Source organism: Anomaloglossus baeobatrachus, chromosome 4 (assembly GCF_048569485.1).
Source record: "Anomaloglossus baeobatrachus isolate aAnoBae1 chromosome 4, aAnoBae1.hap1, whole genome shotgun sequence".
Taxonomy (NCBI): domain Eukaryota; kingdom Metazoa; phylum Chordata; class Amphibia; order Anura; family Aromobatidae; genus Anomaloglossus; species Anomaloglossus baeobatrachus.
In genome coordinates, this window is record NC_134356.1 from 403595306 (window position 1) to 403618870 (window position 23565).

Here is a 23565-nt window from a genome sequence, read left to right on the forward strand (position 1 = left end):
TGTACCCTATTCCTACAATGTTATGATCACTTTCTCCAGTACAATTGCATAAAAGTCATTAAAGTCATTAAAAGTCATCAAACAGTTGCATCAATCATCGACATTCAAGCGTATACTACTGCAGCATATTATTATTATGTCAACAAACAAAATAGCATTATTGACTTCAGGGTGTGTCAGCCATCTCCGCACTCTTTTACACTCAAATCCAGAATTATACATACTATAATGAACCATAATAAACAATGAAAAAAAAAAGAAAAAAACATAAAGAGAAGAGATACAATATGTGCATTGATAATAAAGCATTACCAACATTGGAAAGTTTATTCAGATTTACAATAGTGATAGGTAAAAAAACACCAAGAGGTCCATAATGTTTCCTTTTATTTTACATGGGTGTCCTCATGAGGATAAGGCTACTTGTCATTTCCATAAGAAAGCTATGACTGCCGAGCACCTTTACGTATGCTTATCAATTTAACTAAGCTAATGTAACAGCTTCTTTCACTGTACTGGCTGAGAACGGTTGAACTTGATGGGTTTATATATTCTTTTCACCTGATATAATATTGCTTTACATACCAAGCAAGTTCTGCTCACACACATATACAGTGTATATCACAAGGTTAAATGCTTACAATAAAAAAAAAGATATCAAATAACATCTTTTTCTTCTTCTTCGTCTTCTTCTTCTTCTTCTTCTTCTTCTTCTTCTTCTTATTATTATTATTATTATTATTATTATTATTACTTGAATTATTATTGTTATTTACAATTAGTAATATCTTACATGTTTTATCAGATTACCATCCTCAGTGCCTGTGAAGCAAATACCTCATGATCCTTGTCCGTGTCCTCAGAGTGACAGCTACTCAACAGGTACATTATGCTCGTTCTGGCTACAAGCCTTAGTTATTTGTGATGTTGACAGGTATTGATTTCTTCAACCACAGCAGCACGCAGAAAGCTGTATTCCATTATGTTATTACATCCAAATAATTTATCTGTCACTTTGTGTATGTAATGAATTTATTTGTTGCTGGGTAATTGCCAAAGACAGAGGAATTCAATTCAAAGTAAAAGTAGATGGGGAAAGTAGTAATTAAGTGTTTTCACATATTTTGTAAATAAATAAGTAATTCTCTTTTGTTTTCGTATTTTAGTCAAAACATAAATGTAAACATATTTAGAAAGGATCTTTACCAACTCTCTTTTGTTAAATGGGTTGTCTGGTCTAAAATGACGTCTGTTGTCACTCTATGTCACTGGCAAACTTGAGAATCCTCACAGCGTGGGCACTGTGTTAAAGCTGGGAACGGCGGTCACATGGCCACAAGTGTGTGATACGCATGTTCCTGGTCAGAATTTGACTAAACTGTTTCCGGCCTCCCTCAATGCACTTGCATAGAGTCAGGCCATGCCGCTCTAGTCAGGTTCTGGCCAGGAACATGCATATTGCATATTTGCAGCCATGTGACTGCTGTTCTCAGCTCTGTCATTTTATTTGTTTGCTATGAATTTATTTGTTGCTGGATAATTGCCAGAGATTGAGAGATTCAATGCAAAGTAAATGTAGATGGGGAAAGTAGTAATTAAATGTTTTCACATATTTTGTAAACATAAATTGCTTTCTTCCGGAAATAACAAGGAGCCTTATCCTTTAAAAGGGAATCTGTCAGGTGATTTTCTAGTACAATGCTAATGTTATCTTTAAATGGGGCTCATCCTCTTCCTGTTATCTTATTGTAGGCTGGGTAGAATTCTGTGGGACATAGTAACTAGTCAAGCCTACCTCTCAGTGCTGGCATCATCGATAGTAAATCTTAACGGAATTTACACTGTTGTGAATACACTGGGAGGTGGGCAGGGGGATCAGTGAATATGCAGTCTGTATTTTCATAAATTTGACTAGAGTGCACAGAATTCTATGGAGCTTACTGCAAGATAGCAGGAAAAGCTCTAACAACAAATCTTACTGATCTTGAACTGTCTCCTTAAGCCTTATCTAAAGATAACATTAGTATTGTACTAGAAAATCACCTGACAGATTCCCTTAAGGCCTCTTTTACATGTCCGTGAAAATCATGCACGTTTTTCACAGACGTGTCAAAGGTGCGTATTGCCCTCTGTGGGCCGTGTGTATGGCAGACGTGTGTTCTCTGTGTGTTATCCGTGATAACACACGGAGAACAGGAACTTTCTACTCACCTGTCCCTGACGTCGCTGTTCTGATCTTCGGTCTCCGGTCCTGCCGACTCCCCGCTGCTGCTTCCGGCCGCAGTGAAGTGAATATTCAATGAGCATAATGAGCGGCGGTCGGCAGCAAGTGACAGCAGCGGCAGAGACAGGAGGGCTGGAGAAGGTGAGTAAAGATTTGTTTTTTTTTCTCACACACACATGTCTTTTCTCCGGTGCGTGTCACACGGAACACATCCGTGTGGTCCGTTTGCATTACGTGTGACACGTTTGCGTTCCGTGTGACACCCGTGATGTCGGAGAGAAAACGGACATGTTGCCGTGAGAAACACACGGACACACGTAAGTACGGAACGGACAAAATACTTACGTGTGTCAAAAACCATAGGAATTCATAGGTCTACGTGTGTATGTGTCTCCGGTACGTGAGAAAACTGCTAAACACGTACCGGAGGCACGTATGTGTGAAAGAGGCCTTAAAGACACTCATGTGCAGTGTGAGTTTTCACAAGTCTGCAGTTACACAGAGTGGCTGCAAACGTGGCATTTTAGATCAGGCAAAGCCTTTAAAGGTGTTTTCAAGTGTTATGTTGAAATCTGTCTTTTATTCTTATAAAATAAAGTCATGAACATATAGATTATGTAGTATTTTCTAAAAGGAATGTATCAGGTTGGAAATGCTGTGTTATGTATGGCATCTTGTTATAGAGCAGAAGGAGCTCAACAGTTATTTATAGCTTAGTGTATGTATAAATGTATGTGATAAATGTATATGATATGTATATACTTGGCTTTGTGGAAAAGGATTCATGGTAACTTGTTATTTTTGCTTAGGAACCAATATAAAATACTGCTGCCCTCAACTGTACATCAATCATCGCTGCTTTTCAGGAAAATATTTAAATAAAGGCAGGATAGGAGAACTACCTCAGTCAGTGGGTCCCGGGAAATGCGTGCTGGTTCTTAAAGAGGTATGTTTGCCATTCATCATACCAGATTAACAAATGATCCTGATTATTTAAGTGTGCCATTAGTATGGGCAGTTTTTCCAAATGTAATAGAATTATTAAACATTTTACAGATTTTCAAAAAATATTCCAAAAGTTAAAGTGTAACCCAGTACTACCTGTTTAAAGCGGCTGTCCGGGCTTTATCTATAATTTGTGTGTAACAAGGCTGCAGAATGCTGAAAGTTTGTAATGTACTCTCGGTCAGTATTCTGCGCTATTGCCTAGATACCACTCTTAGTTATGTGACCAGCTCTCTCCAGATTCTGGAGGAGCTGCTCACACCCCAAGTATAGTTTTCCTGTCTGGCAGAGACTGGTTGTAACAGCACAACTGAAGCCACGCCCACTTTCTTCCAGTCCTGCTCCTTAAGCCACGGCCAGCCTCTGCCAGTCCTGCTCCTGAAGCCACGCCCACTCTCTGCCAGTCCTGCTCCTTAAGCCACGGCCAGCCTCTGCCAGTCCTGCCCCTGAAGCCATGCACAGTCTCTAACAGAGCTCTCTCTGAAGCCACACTCAGTCTGTGTAACACCTGCCCCTGAAGCCACACCCAGTCTCTGCCAGATCCACCCTCTGCCTCCTGCTTCAGCCTCTGGTGCAGCACACAGTGCAGTCAGCTTTGCAAGGGCTCAGCTGATTGGACCAACCAGTCCAATCAGCTGTTAGCAGGGACAGACTTCTGAATTGAATTGTGGAGAATAAAGCTGAAAGCTTCTTTCTCCACTGTTCAATGTCAAGAAAGTCTGAAGATCCTGCAAGGACCTTTGGATCACTTGACAGTCTCATGTAACTGAAAGAAAGCTGCTGAACACTAAGTGCTCTCGTGAAACCCCAGGAAGGAAAAGGCATCTACATAGGTGAGAATAATGTGACCCTGGAGTGGCTGTTGGCAATGTCTATGAAGTGTCAGAATGAGGTTCCATATGCTTTGTTCTTCAGATTCGCTGGACTACATCTGATTCTCTGGACTACTTTGGACCTGCTTGGGTTTTCTAATTTTTTAAATAAAGTGATGAACGAGGGAAGTTGTCGGGGAGTGTTTGTTTAAATAAAGTATGTTTCGTGTGTTTTTCCTTTTTATTACTGGGTTAGTAATGGGGGTGTCTATTCTTAGGCTGGGAAGGCCACAATAACCATGGATCTTCCCAGCCTGATAATATTAGCTTGCAGCTGTCTGCTTTACCTTTGCTGGTTTTCAAAATTGGGGGGCCCAACATCGTTTCTTCTTTTAATTATTTATTTGCTTAATATAAAGATGGACAATAAGCTCCACATACCAGGCACTAAGGTGTGCACATTAATAATGACTTGTGTGGTTGTGAAGTTATATATCTACTGGATATCTATCTATCTATCTATCTATCTATTATCTATTATCTATCTCTCTACCATCTATCTAAAAACAGTGTCACCTTTTTATTATTATTACTATTATTATTATTATTATTATTATTATTATTATTATTATTATTATTATTATTATATTATGTCTGAAGCTTATAATCAGTAGTTTGATAAACTGATTCTTCTCTGCTTATTAAAAGTCTTTATAACCTCATTACAAAGTGATCTAATTAATATACATTTTACATATAAGTTTCTGAAACACCTATTTCATGTTGTATAGGAGCCTAGTATTTATGGTGGCCATCTTTATTCATATTAAGATAGGTGATTCGATTATTTTATAAATATTTTTTACTTTTCTAAACTAGGCTTATGGCTGATACTAGAATTTAAACTTCTGTCTCTATTTTTTACTATTCATGCCCCCTTAGCATTTCTGCATTATTATACAGAAGTGGCTAATGTAAAAAACAGCTTCAACTGTGAATCATTTATTGTTTTATGAAAAAAATATATAGTTCTTGATTCTCAATGTTATTATGGGCTTTGCTCTTGAGCCACTTTTTTTATGTTCAGATTTAAATCCCCGGCTGGGAAAGTTCACAAAAGAAATACATACTTCTACCCATTTTTTTCTTGTAACATCAAAAGATTCCACTTTGAATATAATACGCCAAGCGTCTTTTATATTTTTAGGTGTGAAATTATTCTGTTACTGTTAAATGTGATTTTGATAATTATCCTATACCTACAGATTATATTTTTATGATTATACACTGTAAAAAAAGGAACAATTTGTATATAGGGTCTTTTAATGAAAAACAAATGTCATTGCAATACAATGGAATTTGGCTGCAATATTTTACAATTTGATCTTAAAGTTTTTGTGGGATTAGCCAAAGTTCATATCTGCAAATGATTATGTAGTTTTCTTATTAGATATTGGGTCCCGTACACTGACTTCAAGGACGTTAGTATCTACATTTTGGGTATCCAGTCTCAAAAAAATTTTTTGCCTACTATTTTTATATTGATGACCTATTCTTAGGATGTCCATTATAAAAGATGAGTGTGGGTCCGACTTCCGGCACCCCCAAGATCAGCTATTATCAGTTTTGTTGATGGACAAATGTAAACGCTATGCCGAGAGTAAAAGCATGGCTCTGTCACCTTGTTTAGTGGTTGTTTCCTGGTACTGAAGATGGTACCCTATTCTCCTTAGTTGGAAGTGATGTCTAGTACATGGCAGTAACCTCTAAACAGTGTAGTTATATTTATTATGACCTATCCTAAGAAATCTTGCAAAGTGTATATACTATGCTGCTGATTTAACAAATAACAGAAGTGCTAAATACCTTTGGAAGAACATCTGCCAGTACAATGGCAGATTATCAAGTGTGGCCCTTGATTCCATTAGAGTCAAATTAGCAGGTTGGCATACTCATTTACAATTTGGAATCATAACGTTTGCATTTTCTTAAGCCAAGGCACTACTAGTGCTTTCACCAGATCTATTATTACCTCTGCTGAGCTATATAGGCTATAACTACAGCAGTATAATGAAACCCAATGGGGCCAATTAATCAAAGCCTTTACACCAGAAAACTGGCATAAATGCTTTGAAAAGTCACAACATTTTTGTGTAATGTGGAATTCTGCTTAAATTTTGCAACTTTTGGCATTTTCACTCCAGCTTGAATCAGCTCTTTCAAAATGGGTAGAGCTGAGGATGAGTCAGGGATTTGTGGGGGAATGGACACGTCTGCCCATCAACTTCATGAAACATGTCTGTGTTTTGTACTTTAGAAAGTTAGTCCAGCATCTGTCCTGTTTTACTTTATCTTTTAACTGGCAAAGTTGAATGGGGCAAATGGCAGCTATCCCCAAACTACGCCACAAAAAGTTTTGTGAATCCAGCACAACCTTAGAAATTGAGTTTGATACCTCACTGTGTATCAACTAACGTATATATTCTGCACAAGAAGTCTTCCTCTCCTTAAATGTTGAGACATTGCCATGTTGACAGACGACCATAGGGCCACATAACTGTGAAAGCCACCACTTAGTTTGTCTTTACTTATACCACTTTGTCCTATGCTGAGTTTCAGTGAGAATGCAATCAGTGATGGTTTCAAGTAACAAAAGATCAAAAGAAGTGATACATTTGACTTAACCTGCTGTGGCTAACAGGCTCAATCTCACCCACAGCGAAACAGGTGAATTTCCTGGTGGGCCCCTTCACGGGAGAAAGCCTCTTACCCCCCAACAAGAGCAATATTTGGCTCAATACATCTGATTCACTATCATCTTTCATTCAACTGTCTATTTAGTTTATTATTATATACAAGCATAGGTAAATTGGTGACTGATGGAAATGTAATATTTGAATGTAGCTGAGAAGTGGGCCCCCGGAGTCAGTGTTACCGGTGCACCATTGACACCCCAGTCTGACACTGGTGCTTAGCCTTACTCGGTCTTCCAGTTGGGCACCATTATATTACAAAAGACTTTTCTACTAAAGTATAAATTTAGAAATATATATTTTAAGTTGTCTTGTTTGGATAAGATATTACACATTTTATTCAGCTGTTTCTCTGTAATATCCTTTTCTGGCAATGTTGAGTAACAGCTATAATAACTGTCACTACTGCTTGCACATATGTAGTCTTTTGGCTTTCACAAACTCTTAAATGGCAAATCTGCCTAGAAATACATCTTACTCTTTCATTTTGCTGCATACTAGGCAGATTTGGCATCCAGAAGTCAGCAAGAGATAAGTGACACCCCTGTGGGAACTATAATGGATATATTGATCGCCACCCAGGCGATGGCTGGATAGAATTTTTAATAACTTGGTATAAGAGAACGAGCAGTTGAATTTTGAGACTATATGCTCTTCATTTTATTTGGGGCTGAATTGCATGTGTGACTGCAGCTTGCGGTTTCATGTTTTTTATTACAGTTCATTGTACTGTCGCTTTATTAGGATGTTCATTTTATTCTAGAAGCTGAAACAACAATAAAAATAAATTAACAGATGCTTCTTAGTGAATAGTGACTGCCACTCTAAACAGAATACAGATGTAATTGGTTTAGATTCACTCACCCATGAATTGAATATACTACATTTGCTTTGGAAAATATTCACAGTATGGCCCTATGAAATTTATGACCTAATTAGAGTCTTTTGTAGATTTTGCTTACATTTCTCTGCCAGCAGATCGGTCTATGTAGGTAGTGAACTCTAAGTAAGTTTCTCTATCGCACAGTCACGCTCAGTGGTGCAAATGAAAGGGAAAGATCTGGCAGAAAATTAGTTATAGGCACTTCCAACCAAACGTTTGTGCTGTGTATTCATTTGTGGACAGTTTTCTGCAAAATTTGTCGTATCTATCATCATCATGTGCGGCTTCCAATATTGCAAAGTGACATTTAAAGATGAGCAGACCCATTGAAGTTCGGTTTGGCGGGCTCAACCGGACTTTAGATAAAGTTCAGTTCTGGACCTGGATGTAGTCTGAACTCCATTGGAAGTCACTGATTGGGCGGTTCAGCTATCTGCTCACATACAGCCAGCCATAAAGTGATCACTTCGGGGAAAGAGAGTGGTTTGATTGTTTTTTTTTACAGACACTACATCTAATAATGGTGAATTTATCCCCAGTGTGAAGCATTCAAACACTGCAAGCTGTGTGCACTGGGCTGAGCACTGAGTGTACCCGAGCACAGTGATGCTCACTTGAGTGGTTTGCATATGTAAAGCACTCGAACTCCGAACTCGAACACTGATTTTTTTTAAAAGTCTTTGTGTGGTACGATCAACAAACTTTCCTGTTCAGTGTTGCTCATCTCTAGTGACATTGACATATAATACTGTTTTTGGAGCCATTGAAAATGTTAGGAATTTATCAGTAATACCCTAAAAATTTGAATGGATAATATCGGTAAATTGTAAAAGCGTAAATCCTCTCCAGTGCATGTGTTTTTGGCAGATCACAGGTACTGTTTATGGTACTTTGTATTCTGGGAATTGGCCCCTTTAGGTCTCATTATTACAGCAGTTTTTCATGTACGAGTGCTATCCATTTTTTCACTGATACCCTGTTTTTCCAAAAATAAGCCCTCCCCAAAAATAAGCCCTAGCAGGTATTTTCAGCATTTTCGTCGTAAGGCTTAAATACAAGTCCTACCCAGAAAATAAGCCCTAATTGTTGTTCAATAATGAAGTATTCATGCAGCTAAAAAAAAGCTAAAGAATACCGCAAGACTAGAGTTGAGCGGATCTGTTATAATCTGGGTCCGACGCCAAACAGAAGGCCCTGCAATGAAACGCACACCCACACAGATCCGATTGCGCACACAATCAGATCGCAAACCACACAAATCAGATCACACACACATACACAAACATGAGATCGCACACCACACACATCAGATCGCACATCACACAAATCAGATCGCACACACACACTCAAACATCAGATCGCACACATACACTTCAGATTATACACATAATCAAACATCAGATCGCACACACACACTCACCCCATCCAGTGATACTGATTGCTTTTGGCTGGCAGAGAATCCTGTGGTGTAGTGCAGTGGAACACTTAGAGGACCTGTGGTGGAATGCATCAATGCGTTCCACCGCCAAATCCATCATGCATTCAACCATAGGTGTTCGCCCTCCACTACACTGCATCTCATCTTCACCTGCTGGACGGAAGCAATTGGCATCGCCGGATGTGGTGCATGAGTGTGTGTGTGCGTGATTCGATGTGGGATTGTGTATGTGTGTGTGTATATGAGTATGAGTGTGTGCGATCTGATGTGTGTGTGTTGGCCAAAAGCAGGAGAGGACGGCATGTAGAATACCTGCTTGTAGCGCCTGCCAATGATCGGAGGAGGACCTGGGAGTCATGATGATGTCGGGGGTATGGTAAGTATGATTCTCCTGGGAAAGGGAGTGGTCTGTTTTTTGGGGGGATAATTTACCCCCAACTGTGGTTCCCCAAGAATAAGACCTACCCGAAAATATGCCCTAGCACTTTTTTCGGGGGGAAAAAAGAGTAAAAGACATTGTCTTATTTTTGGAAAAACACGGTATCACTTGTCCCTGGACAGTCTATGGGGCTAACATCAGTTTGTTCCTCAAACCAAGTGGTTCATGCAAAATCACAGAAACCTGTCTGCTTTTGAGCTGAATATTGGATCAAAATCGGCAATGCTAGTCTATGGGTCAGTGAAAATATCTGACAGTATTCAGATGCCATGCGTGAACTGTCCATTTTTCACTGACTGACAAATAGGAGAAGGTAGAGAAAATTTATTTATAAAATCTGATGAAAAACACTATTGAAACTTGGCCCTTTATTCTCATGTGTAAAAAAACCCCTGATGTCTGAATGAGCCCTTAAACTGAATATCGCAATAACTGGCATCTGCAATGAAAATACAAAGTTGAAAACGTAACTCTCAAAGAGACATTTTTTTATATCTTTAAAGCCTCCAATTTATCAGAGCAACTGCTCTCTACCCTGCCTCTTATTTGGGGTCTCATAATCCATCATTTGAGGGTCTTTATAGTAGAGACCAACAGTTTAAAAGCTCTTCACCTCTGCTAGACACAGGTTAAATGTGCAGTGAAACAAAAGGGGAAATGATGAAAATATCTGTGCAGTAAATCTAGCTTTTCCTTATCATTAAATATACTCTGTGCTAAACCCGATGGATGCTGTGTTATATGGTACAGCTGGCCGCAGTACATACACTCATATGCTATATATATTTTCGGCAGGTCCTCAGTATGGTAATTAATGCTGCCTACAAACCTGGACGGGTCTTACGAGAGTTACAGTTAGTGGAAGACACATCATGGAATTTCCAGGAAGAAACACTGAAAGCCAAGTAAGTAACCTATTGCTAATACACACAGATCATTATTCCTCCTGGAGCTTTATCCTTTTACATTGTTATATAAAATCAACAGCGCTGGGAACAAATGAATTCTGGTTAAACAATGACAAGCAATCCAAGAACATAGTAGGCTCGTGTATTAAATGCTAATTAATAGACCGCTGGAGCATAGCAGATACCAGCTCGGACAATTAGGACACATTTCTGTTTTATGTAATTTTCTGGTTGTCTTCTTCAGCTAGGCATGCTGGAGACCTTGAGCCTTTATATGCTGCCAGGCAGATATCTGGGATAAGATACATATTGGTTAATACTAGCACTTTACATGGGATCTAGGTCAGTACTGACAGCATTGTTGATTCCAGGTTTTCAATGTGCTCTATAGAGTTGTTCTAACAATCATTTAATAAACAGTTCTAGTGCTTTCTGAACTCCATTATAAAATGTTGCTAGATTGTGGAATAGAGAATTTCTCTCTTATCACATGATAGTTACATCTTCTGCTGTGATATTACTAATTGTTTATTGTAACTACAATTACTACACTAAAGCTGCATTTATATTGGTAGAATGTGCCGTTAAATGACCGCTTATAGGTTACATGCAAGCCAATCGACAGACCTTTAAATTTCCTGTTTAGACACGCTGACTGCACTGCCATGTGCACAGATTGATCACTATCTTGTAGGATCACTCTGTGCACATATACGGTACTACCATTATTGTTCTCAGCAACACATGTCCCTGAAATGCTTCAGACTTAAAGGGGTGGTTCACCCATATTTATTATTAGCCACATCGATATTATGTTGAGATAAAATGTTTCTCTCAAATACCTTGTGTTGCCAATAGTACCTGTGAGCTGTGCCTGATCCTCCTGGGCTCTGTGACCTCGGGGATCCGGTGATGTTATGTCAAACTTCCTGTCCACGTGACATCACCGCGGCTGGCCCCAGTCTCCGTGAGTGACTGGGCTGTGGGGGGAGTTTCACCGCTCATCACAGCTCAGCGTGTCTCCTGCTTGCGTACTCTGCAGTGCAGGAGGAGCAGGGAGATGCTGGACTGTGACGCTGGACTGTGAGGAGCTGTGAAACACCGCCCACAGCCCAGTCACTCACGGAGACTAGATCCTGCCTCACTTGACGTGACATCACAGGATCCCAGAAGTCACGGAGATTGGGGGTCATGCAAAGGGGATGAGTAGAGCACAACAGCACCGCTCACAGGCACAATTGGCAACACAAGGTATTTGAGAGACACCTTGTTTCTCAACATAATATCGATGTGGCCAATAATGAATATGGGTGAACCACTTCTTTAAAGGGGTATTCCCATCTCCAAACTCCTTTCCCAACATGTAGTAGGCATAATAATAAAAATATTTGGAAATACCTCCAATTAGAAATGTAGCATAATTGTCCTGATATAGCCATGTCTCTTACGTCATGTGCAATGCATTTTTGCTTACGTATCCATGGTTATGACCACGAGCAACTAAAAGACTGTCACTATATGAGTAGACGTAACCATAGAAACCTAAGCTGCAATGCCCTGCACATGAGGTAAGAGACATAGCTTTATCAGGAGAACTATACTACATTTCTAATTGGAGGTATTTGCAAATATTATTATTACTACACCTACTATATATTGGGATAGGGTCTTGGAGATGTGAATACCCCTTTAAGCCTCCTATATAGCAGTTTCTGTTTCAATTAATGACTGAGTTTCAACATATACTGTATATGGAAATGATGATGATCATCACCTGTTGGGTATAATTGGTTACTGATTCTCCTTACTCAATCACTTTTGAAAATGCACCAACTAAGTAACATTGAAAACTGTAGATTCATTGGTTGGCCAAGGAAACAATGCAGAAGATAATAAACACATGATGATTACTCCCCTTTGAAATTGGAAGATGTTCACGTGAGATGAGACCGAAATTAATACATATTTGAGACTGCAATAGATATGTGAAACCAGAATAATTACTTATTTGAAACCAGAATAAATACATATATGAGAGAGGAATAGACACATACATGACACTTAGGGGTACTTTGCACACTACGACATCGCAGGCCGATGCTGCGATGCTGAGCGCGATAGTCCTCGCCCCCGTCGCAGCTGCAATATCTTGTGATAGTAGCCGTAGCGAATGTTATCGCTACGGCAGATTCACATGCACTTACCTGCCCTGCGACGTCGCTCTGGCCGGCGACCCGCCTCCTTCCTAAGGGGGTGTGTCGTGTGGCGTCACAGTGACGTCACACGGCAGGCGGCCAATAGAAGTGGAGGGGCGGAGTTGAGCGGGATGTAAACATCCCGCCCACCTCTTTCCTTCCGCATTGCAGACAGGACGCAGGTAGGAGATGTTCCTCGCTCCTGCGACTTCATACACAGCGATGTGTGCTGCCGCAGGAACGAGGAACATCGTACCATCGCTGCAGCCAAAATAATGAAAATGACCGACACTACACCGATCATACGATACCGACGCTTTTGCGCTCGGTAATCGGAGTTAAAACGATTTACACACTACGATGTCGAGAGCGACGCCGGAAGTGCGTCACTTTCGATTTGACCCCACCGATATCGCACCTGCGATGTTGTAGTGTGCAAAGGGCCCCTTAGGCCAGGTTCAGATGAGTATTTGAAAAATCTTATGATTTTCATCCAGAAAAAATTGATGATTTCTCTCTATGTATATTGCTAACTGTATTCCATCTGTGTGTCTGTTTGTTACATCTGTATGATATGAGTATGACGCCCGTTGTTATACATCAGCAGTAAATAAAACTTACATGGCCAAATATTGCTGTTTTTAATAATAATTGCAATGTAACCATAAACCTCAGACATAATATAGGTGATCTAAATGGGATTCAATATTTTTTACACACCTAAATACTTGAATGGACAAAGCTTATCTGAAATGTATCTGAAATACAAAAGAGAAAAGTGCATTCTTCTTCTTAACTCTTTTTGTGTGATAAAACTGTCACCTAAACAGTCTTTAAACAGTCCTATTCAATAAAATTGGTCAGTGTGCTGCCCCAGTGCCGATTTTAACACGGACAGCAAATCTACTTATGTATTACACACTCGTCTGACTGAGCCCTTATGGGTGAATACAAACTGGGGCAGAAAGGGTTAAATCCGCACTGCTGTGAATGAGAAGAAACTCCAGGAGAGATTCGATGGCGATTTTGTTAACAACGCGTTTTGCAGATATTCATCTCCTTCATCAGGTCAAAGTCACAATCAGATTTTGACCTGATGAAAGAGAATACGGTATCTCCAAAACGCGTTGTTACGAAAATCACCATTGAATCTCTCCTAGAGTTTCCTCTCATTCACGACAACGTGGCACTAACCCTTTTTGCACCAGTTTGTATTCACCTTCCACGTGGGGCTGCAGCAGCAGTGTTCTACGCTATCATAGTGGTTGTGACTGTCACAACTCAATAAAGTGCGTCTCTTTCAGTGTTCTACCCTTATCATCTCACCCAGATAAGACCCTATTTGCGCTCCTTTGTCTTCCAGCCTTTTTTAGATTACAACCCTTTATGGAACAGATTTTGTGATTTTACAAAATAAGATCTAATATTGTCAATAGCTGTAAACATACAGCTACTGCCCAGATCCCTAATATACTTGCATACATATAGCGTTAGGGTAAGTTCACACAGTGCGTTTTTCGCGGCGTTTTTGCACGTTTTTCGGGTGCGTTTTTGCTCAGAAAACTGTATGACTTTGCTTCCCCAGCAAAGTCTATGAGTTTTCATTTTTGCTGTCTGCACACAGCGTTTTTTTTAGCTGCGTTTTTGTGGTGTCCACAAAAACACAGCATGCCAATTATTTTTGCGTTTTTCACTGCGTTTTCCACCCATTGAGTTCAATGAGATGTTCAAAAACGCAATGAAAACAGCAAATTGCAAATATAGCTGCGTTTATTGCGTTTCTATGACTAAAAACGCAGCTATAAACGCAAGGAGTGGGTACTATAGTGACATGTACAGGAAGAGAATTCCTTCTGTCAATAAATACAGAAGCGTGAATCCTCCCGGTACCGTCACCGCTGCGTCCACCTCCAGTTCTGTGCATGTCAGCTCCCGTGCAGCGCCATGTCTGGGCGGGAGGTGGAGGCAGCTGCGAAAACAAAAGTGAACAGTATAGAAAAAAAAATGTCATACTCACCTGTCTGCAGACTCCCGGTGCCATGTCCGCTCCCAGCTCCTCTCCCGGTACCGCCGCTCCGGCTGTGTGCAGACGGCCGGGACACCTCCGATAGCTGCAGGACCTGGCGCTGATCACCTGATGCGGTCACCTGACGCATCAGCTGATCGTAAGTCTCGCGGTTACGCCGGCGCCCGGCTTAACCTGTCAGCGGATGCCGTCAGGAGACTTCATCCCTGATTACCGGCAGCTCCTGCAGCGATCGGACGGGATCAAAGTCCGCTTTAGGAGCTGCCGGTAATCAGCACATACTGCAGGTGAGTATTTTTTTTTTTGCACTGATGCATCATCTGATTGTATAAGCTGTTTGGCTTTTATACAATCAGCTGATGTGTGATGTGATTCGCATCCTAGAACCTGACACATCATCTGATCGCTTTGCCTTCCAGCAAACCGATCAGATGATATTGGATCCAGATTGGACGGTGCGGGACCCTTGACCCAGGATTACTGTGGAGGGGGGTTCTTTATTTCAATAAAGATGGAGTCACTAATTGTGTTGTGTTTTACTTCTAATAAAAATATTTTTCTGTGTGTTGTGTTTTTTTTTATCTTTACTAGAAATTCATGGTGGCCATGTCTAGTATTGGCGTGACACCATGAATTTCGGGCTTAGGGCCAGCTGATAATATACAGCTAACCCTAACCCCATTATTACCCAGCGAGCCACCCGTCACCAGGGCAGCTGGAAGAGTTGGATACAGCGCCAGAAGATGGCGCTTCTATGAAAGCGCCATTTTCTGGGGTAGCTGCGGACTGCAATTCGCAGCGGGGGTTCCCAGAAAGCATGGGTACCCTGCACTGTGGATTCCAATCCCCAGCTGCCTAGTTGTACCTGGCTGGACTCAAAAATTGGGCGAAGCCCACGTCATTTTTTTTTAAGTATTTCATGAAATTCATGAAATAAAAAAAAGGCTTTCCTATATTTTTGGTTCCCAGCCGGGTACAAATAGGCAGCTGGGGGTTTGGGGCAGCCCGTACCTAGCTGCTGTACCCGGCTAGCATACAAAAATATGGCGAAGCCCACGTAATTTTTTTTGTTTGGGGGGGCGAAGAAATCCTGCATACAGTTCTGGAAGGAGGATGCTGAGCCTTGTAGTTCAACAGCTGCTGTCTGCTCTCTTGCATACACTATTGGATGGAGGATGCTGAGCCTTGTAGTTCTGCAGCTGCTGTCTGCTCTCCTGCATCCACTAGTGATGGAGTATGCTGAGCCTTGTAGGTCTGCTCCCCCTGACTTTCCCTCCAGCATACAGTCCTGGATGGAGCATGCTGAGCCTTGTAGTTCTGCAGCTGTCTGCTCTCCTGCATACACTAGTTGAGAATGAAGAACATATGGAAGAAGGAAATGACATCAGACCTTTTTTTTTTTTTCAACAATCTTTAATGGCAATGTTCACTAATAAAAAAACGCAGAAAAACGCACCAAAACGCGGTAAAAACGCATGCATTTTTTTCATGCGTTTTTTTAAAGACGCTGCGTTTCTGTGCACTTTTACCGCTAAAAAACGCACAAAAACGCAGCGTCAAAAAAACGCAGTGTGTGCACATAGCCTTAAAGGGGTTGTCCTGTCTAAATTCACAAGTCTGCAGTCACTATATGTGTCATTATATGTGACTGCAGACTTGTGAATCTTCACACACACTGTGCACTGTGAGTATTTTCCGGTGTCAGAGCCGGGAATGAGTGGCCGCAATTATATGATATGCATATACCCTGCCACATTCCAACTAGATGAGAGCAGCCTCGCTGACTGCAAATGTATTGAGCAAGGCTGTATCCACCTAGTTAAAAAGTAGCTGGGAATATGCATATTGCATACTTGCGGCCATATGACCATTATTCCTGGCCCTCATAACAGTGAATCATCACGGCGTACAGTGCGTGTGATGTGAGGATTTACAAGTCTGCAGTCACAGAAGGACACATAGCATGACTGCAGACTGGTGGGTTTAAGGTCCAGTCACACTAAGCAACTTACCAGCGATCCTAACAACGATAGGGATCGCTGGTAAGTTGCTAGGAGGTTGCTCGTGAGATGTCACACTGCGACGCTCCAGCGATCCCACCAGCAACCTGACCTGGCAGGGATCGCTGGAGCGTCGCTACACAAGTTGCTGGTGAGCTCACCAGCAACCAGTGACAAGCCCCCAGCGCCGCGTGGAAGATGCTGCGCTTGGTAACTAAGGTAAATATCGGGTAACCAACCCGATATTTACCTTGGTTACCACCGCACGGAGCTACACGTGCAGAGAGCAGGGAGCAGCGCACACTGAGCGCTGGCTCCTTGCTCTCCTAGTTACAGCACACATCGGGTTAATTACCCGATGTGTGCTGCAGCTAAATGTGCACAGAGCAGGGAGCAGCGCACAATGCTTAGCGCTGGCTCCTTGCTCTCCTAGTTACAGCACACATCGGGTTAATTAACCCGATGTGTGCTGCAGCTACATGTGCACAGAGCAGGAGCCGGCACTAACAGTGAGAGCGGAGGAGGCTGGTATCAAAGGTAAATATCGGGTAACCAAGGACAGGGCTTCTTGGTTACCCGATGTTTACATAGGTTACCAGTCTCCGCAGAATCCGGCTCCTGCTGCCTGCACATTTAGTTGTTGCTGTCTCGCTGTCACACACAGCGATCTGTGCTTCACAGCAGGAGAGCAACAACTAAAAAATGGCCCAGGACATTCAGCAACAACCAACGACCTCACAGCAGGGGCCAGGTTGTTGCTGGATGTCACACACAGCAACATCGCTAGCAACGTCACAAAAGTTGTTCGTTAGCAGCGATGTTGCTAGCGATGTTGCTTAGTGTGACGGGGCCTTTAGGCAGGACAACCCCTTTAATACCTCTGTTTGCTTAAAAAGTAATTGTGTACAATTGACAAAATATATACTGTAGAGATGAGCAAATCAGTTCAGTTGGAATTGAATTTCACTCTAATTTGACAAAAATCCCCATTTTTCCAAAATGTGGACTCTTGTTCAACTTTATTTTTATTTTTAATTAGGAACACAATCAATGATGTTTCAGAAAAAAGGAAAAAATACCGACATATACAGTATGTCGTTATTTCGTTATGTCGTTACAGCATGTGTTAAGAAAGCATATATCTTTTGATATTAAAGAGTTAATAATAATTTCTCTATTGAGTTCTGAATCATTTAACTACTTTCTTGTGGTAACAATCAGACATTTTATGGATATGGATGAAAAAAGAAAAGGGATGAATGTAGCTAAATCCATATTTGATCAATTTAAGAGTTTCAAAACATTCAGGTCTTTAAAAATGTGTCCGTAGAGTTGTGAAGTATGGCTGTAAAATACTCCATCGAACAAATGTATTTTATTTGCATATATAAATCGGATGTAGAGGGGGGACAACTTTTGTTAAAAACATTTTGCTGCAGTCAGTAGTTGAAGTAGAAGACTGGCTTTAGGTTTATCAAAATCTTTCGGAAACACATTTAGTAGATCTGTGGCAGGATCCAAAGGAATTTGCCTATGTAGTACATTTCTGATGCGGTTCTCAATCTCCATCCAGTAATTAGTTATCAAGGGACAGGTCCAGAAAATGGGATGGAGAGAGCCCTTTCCCGAATTAAACTTCCAACATGTTTCTGGTGTTGCAGGGTAAAGTTTGTAAGAGCTCAGTGGTATGGTACCAGGTCATAAGTATTTTGATTTGGTTTTCTTTGTAGAGCATATTAATAGGAGACCTAAAGGACCTGGACCATATCACCTGCCATAATTGAGATGATAGTTATTTCCCCAGCAAGCCCTCTCGTCTCAATGTGTAATAATGTTTATATTTCTCAGTTGGGTTATAATTGACTGAGAATATATATATGTCTGAAATCAGACCCTTTGTAGAGGAGCCTTGGGAGCAGAGGGACTCGAACTGTGAATGACTAGGAATGCCAGCTGACCTCATTACTGCAGAAAAATAATGGGTTATTTGTTGGTAGGAAATATATGCAGATAGAGGTAATTTATGCAAATTACGTTATGTTTTTAAATGTTTTGGGTTTCTTTGTAAAAGGGCCGACTATATCTCTAAAACAAAATAGTCCAACCGTCGTCCAATAATTAGACACATCAGTTGTTAGGCTCTCTGGTACATGTGGAGTGAATAAAAAATGGGTTAAAAGAGATGCGCGCGTTGCCAGCTGGTAGTTTATTCAGACATCCCTGGAAAAACTATACAATCAAGTAGTGCACAAAGAGAAATGTTGTAAGGAATTTCCCTTATCAAGAGACCTCTGATAGTAGGTGGCATTTCACAGATTTTTATTTCCTTCCATTTGTTGTATGTATGTAGAGTTTACCAGGAGGACAGGTGGCACAGATGTGTGGCATAGTAATATAAGGTGATATTAAGACCCCCGCGTGACGTGGGTGCCTACATCCCTCCATTTTGATACCCAGCAAAGATAAAGCCTGACAGCTGGGGGCTGGCATTCTCAGGCTGGGGAGACCCATGCTTATTGGGGTCACCCAACCTAAAAATAGCAGCCTGCAGCCATCCAGGATTGCCGCGTCCATTAGATGTGACAATCCCGGAACTTTACCTGGCTATTCCCGATTGCCCTGGTGCACTGGCAATCAGGGAAACAAACAGTTAATGACAGCTCACTGCTGCCACTAAGCCCTAGATTAGTAATGGGAGGGGTCTATGAGTCCTCCCATTCTTAATCTATAATTGAAAAGAGATAAACATACACACCAAAAAAATTTCTTTATTTAAAATAAAAAACAAAAAGTACAGCCTTTTTGACCACTTTATTAACCCCAAAACACCGATTCATTTCCACTGGCCACCATCTTTCTGAACCTTAAGAAGCCATCAAAATATAAAAGAAAAATTCCTTGTACTCACCTCCGTGTCACCCTTCTGGTCCTCACCACATCTTCAGATTGCCATTGTTCACATGAAAATACCAAGGCCTCTCACAATGAGCTGGTACTTCCAGTTTTAATGAGGTCCCAGGAGGGTTCTGCACAAGTACACAAATGTTCACGGATCATAACGTCATCACATGTGCCTTGACCTTGCACGTTCATGCTCAAAGCCTTTCCGGGTTCAATCAAAGCTGGTAGTTCCTATTGGAATATGCAATGAGGATCAAATGGTGACAGTGAGGAGCGGAGGGACCAACAAGGTGAGGCCTATATATGCTGTGAGGCCTATAGAGACCCCAGAACATGATAAAGGACATTAATAATTCTACATCCATCACATTTCCTGTGAAAAATGTGTAAACAGGCGAATTCTAATTTTTCATGATCTGCTTATCTCTAGTATACTGATATATACCAGCTTGACGGAGGCCATTTCTGACTTCCTATACGCTGGAAATTTGCAAACACAGTGTAAAAGGTTTTTTTTGCACTACCTTGATCACATCTTCGTGCTCCAGGGATATATTTTCTTCATTTTTAAAGATTTGCCTATCTTACATAGTCACTGTTTATTCCAGTAGACTGGAACTGGGTTGACAACTATCCAGAAATTCCAGCACAATCTGTAAAAATAGAGTATTATTTTGCCCTATTCATAAAAAAAATTAAGGGGTCTGATTTTTTGAAGCTGAAGAAAGTTAGGTTCTGTTCACACAGGGCATTTTTGGTGCGGTTTTTAGCATGGTTTTTGTCTTGGTTTTATGCAAATCCATGCTAAGAAAATGCTGACACAACAGTCCCAGCAAAGTCTATGAGATTCCAGGACTCTCATGCAAACACACCCAAACTACCAGGATTTTTTTTCCAGAGTGTTTTGTCAGATACCTTGGTTTTTGTTCAGGTTTTGAAAGAATGAGCATGTCAATTATTTCAGCTTTCCCCAGCAGTTTTTTCCCATTGAAAGCAATGAAAAGAACCACACCAAAAAGCGCGTCAAAAACGCCACAAAAACCACACTGAAAACTACACCAAAACCACAGATAACCTCAGTAGACTTCTGCTACAAGATCAGGTTTTGGTCAAGAAAAAAACGCACCAAAAACCGCACCAAAAACTGTACCAAAACCACAGATAACTCCCAGGAGACTTCTGCTACAAGATCAGGCTTTGGTCAGGAAAAAAACAGACCAAAAACGACCTGTGTGAACACAGCCTTAAGCCTGCTTTACACACTTCAATAGATCTTTCAATCCGTCGTCGGGGTCAAGTTGTAAGTGACGCACATCCGGCATCGTTCGTGATGTATCTGCGTGTGAAACCTACATGCGATCGATATTGAACGAAAATACGGTGATCGCATACACGTCGTTTATTCCTCATACATTGGACGTTTGGTAGTACGAAACTAGTGAATTGTAACGTGTGACATCCCTCATACGATTTTGGTGTCTGATGCTATGTGCGCAGGTGTGCGCTCTGCACCGCAGCTTAACAAAGGTCTGCTTCAGAGCGCAGCTGAAAAGCTGCGATCTGAAGCGCCTCACAATGTCTGTCATGCACTAATCTCTGTCAGTCGGTCACTATCTCTGTCCCTCTCTCTCTGTCCATGTCAGTCTATCCCCCTCTCTCATATACTCACCGATCCCCGATCCCCGGCGCTGCACGGCATTCACACTGCTCCGGCGGCTTTTACTGTTTTGAAAAAGCCGGCCGCCCATTAAACAATCTCGTATTCCCTGCTTACCCCGCCCACCGGCGCCTATGATTGGTTACAGTGAGACACGCCCCCCACGCTGAGTGACAGGTGTCACACTGCACCCAATCACAGCAGCCGGTGGGCGCGTCTATACTGTGTAGTGAAATAAATAATTAAATAATTAAAATAAACGGCGTGCGGTTCCCCCCAATTTTAAAACCAGCCAGATAAAGCCATACGGCTGAAGGCTGGTATTCTCAGGATGGGGAGCTCCACGTTATGGGGAGCCCCCCACCCTAACAATATCAGCCAACAGCCGCCCAGAATTGCCGCATACATTATATGCGGCAGTTCTGGGACTGTACCCGGCTCTTCCCGATTTGCCCTGGTGCGTTGGCAAATCGAGGTAATAAGGAGTTATTGGCAGCCCATAGCTGCCAATAAGTCCTAGATTAATCATGTCAGGCGTCTATGAGACACCCTCCATGATTAATCTGTAAATTACAGTAAATAAACACACGCCCGAAAAAATCCTTTATTAGAAATAAAACACACAAACACATTCCCTGGTTCACCACTTTAATCTGCCCCAAAAAGCCCTCCTTGTCCGGCGTACTCCACAGTCCTCCAGCGTCGCATCCAGCGCTGCTGCATGGAGGTGACCGGAGCTGCAGCAGACACAGCTGCTCCTGTCATCTCCACGCAGCTAATGAAGACAGCCGCGCGATCAGCTGAGCTGTCACTGAGGTTACCCGCTGTCACTGGATCGCAGCGGTGGATGCAGCGGTGGCCGCGGGTAACCTCAGTGACAGCTCAGCTGATCGCGCTACTCACCTCAGTTGCTGACCGGAGCGGCGGTGAGTAGCGCGATCAGCTGATCTGTCACTGAAGTTACCCGCGGCCACCGCTGCATCCACCGCTGCGATCCAGTGACAGCGGGTAACCTCAGTGACAGCTCAGCTGATCGCCGGCTGTCTTCATTAGCTGCGTGGAGGTGACCGGAGCGGCTGTGTCTGCTGCAGCTCCGGTCACCTCCATGCAGCTGCGCTGGATGCGACGCTGGAGGACTGTGGAGTACGCCGGACATGGAGGGCTTTTTGGGGCAGATTAAAGTGGTGAACCAGGGAATGTGTTTGTGTGTTTTATTTCTAATAAAGGATTTTTTCGGGCGTGTGTTTATTTACTGTAATTTACAGATTAATCATGGAGGGTGTCTCATAGACGCCTGACATGATTAATCTAGGACTTATTGGCAGCTATGGGCTGCCAATAACTCCTTATTACCCCGATTTGCCAACGCACCAGGGCAAATCGGGAAGAGCCGGGTACTGTCCCAGAACTGTCGCATCTAATGTATGCGGCAATTCTGGGCGGCTGTTGGCTGATATTGTTAGGCTGGGGGGCTCCCCATAACGTGGAGCTCCCCATCCTGAGAATACCAGCCTTCAGCCGTATGGCTTTATCTGGCTGGTTTTAAAATTGGGGGGGACCGCACGCCGTTTTTTTTAATTATTTATTTATTTATTTCACTACACAGTATAGACACGCCCACCGGCTGCTGTGATTGGGTGCAGTGTGACACCTGTCACTCAGCGTGGGGGCGTGTCTCACTGTAACCAATCATAGGCGCCGGTGGGCGGGGAAAGCAGGGAATAGGAGATTGTTTAATGGGCGGCCGGCTTTTTCAAAACAGTAAAAGCCGCCGCAGCAGTGTGAATGCCGTGCAGCGCCGGGGATCGGGGATCGGTGAGTATATGAGAGAGGGCTGCTCAATTCACTTACTCAGGAGATTAGCGGTCACCGGTGAATCCTTCACAGGTGACCACTAATCAGGGAGCGACACAGACAGAGCCGCAGCATGACAATGAAGTCGGGTGAAGTTCGCCCGAGTTCATTCTGACAGTGCGGCTCTGTCTGTGTCTGCTGTGAACTACCATTCACCGCTGCTACATGGCTGTCTGTGTCTGCTGTCAGCGGCCATGTAGCAGAGCTGAATGGCAGATGCCATAGTAAAAACGCATCCCTACACATTACACACGCTTGTCAAGACAAGAAATAAAAAAAAAAAGGGTGCCCAATGCATACGTCACAGAACACATGATCTAAAGGATCGCACACAAAATTGACCAATTTAACATAGGCTACTAACGCACGTGTGACAGCAAATGAACGACCAACGTGCAATCTCATTAGATCGCATATGCGACCTGGGCGTGTCACATCGCATACGAGATCGCATACCTAATTGTAAGGTG

At 42.2% G+C, this 23565-nt stretch overlaps 1 protein-coding gene across 4 annotated transcripts in view; it reads left to right on the forward strand.

Moving 5' to 3' along the window:
- SFMBT2 (Scm like with four mbt domains 2) overlaps positions 1-23565 on the forward strand; it is a 365966-nt gene that overhangs the window by 299799 nt on the left and 42602 nt on the right. For all 4 annotated transcript variants that reach the window (XM_075345324.1, XM_075345321.1, XM_075345322.1 and 1 more), the window contains 3 exons: positions 806-882; positions 3034-3170; positions 10350-10459. In XM_075345324.1, the coding sequence (XP_075201439.1) occupies positions 806-882; positions 3034-3170; positions 10350-10459 (324 nt within the window). The remainder of the gene's footprint in view (positions 1-805; positions 883-3033; positions 3171-10349; positions 10460-23565) is intronic.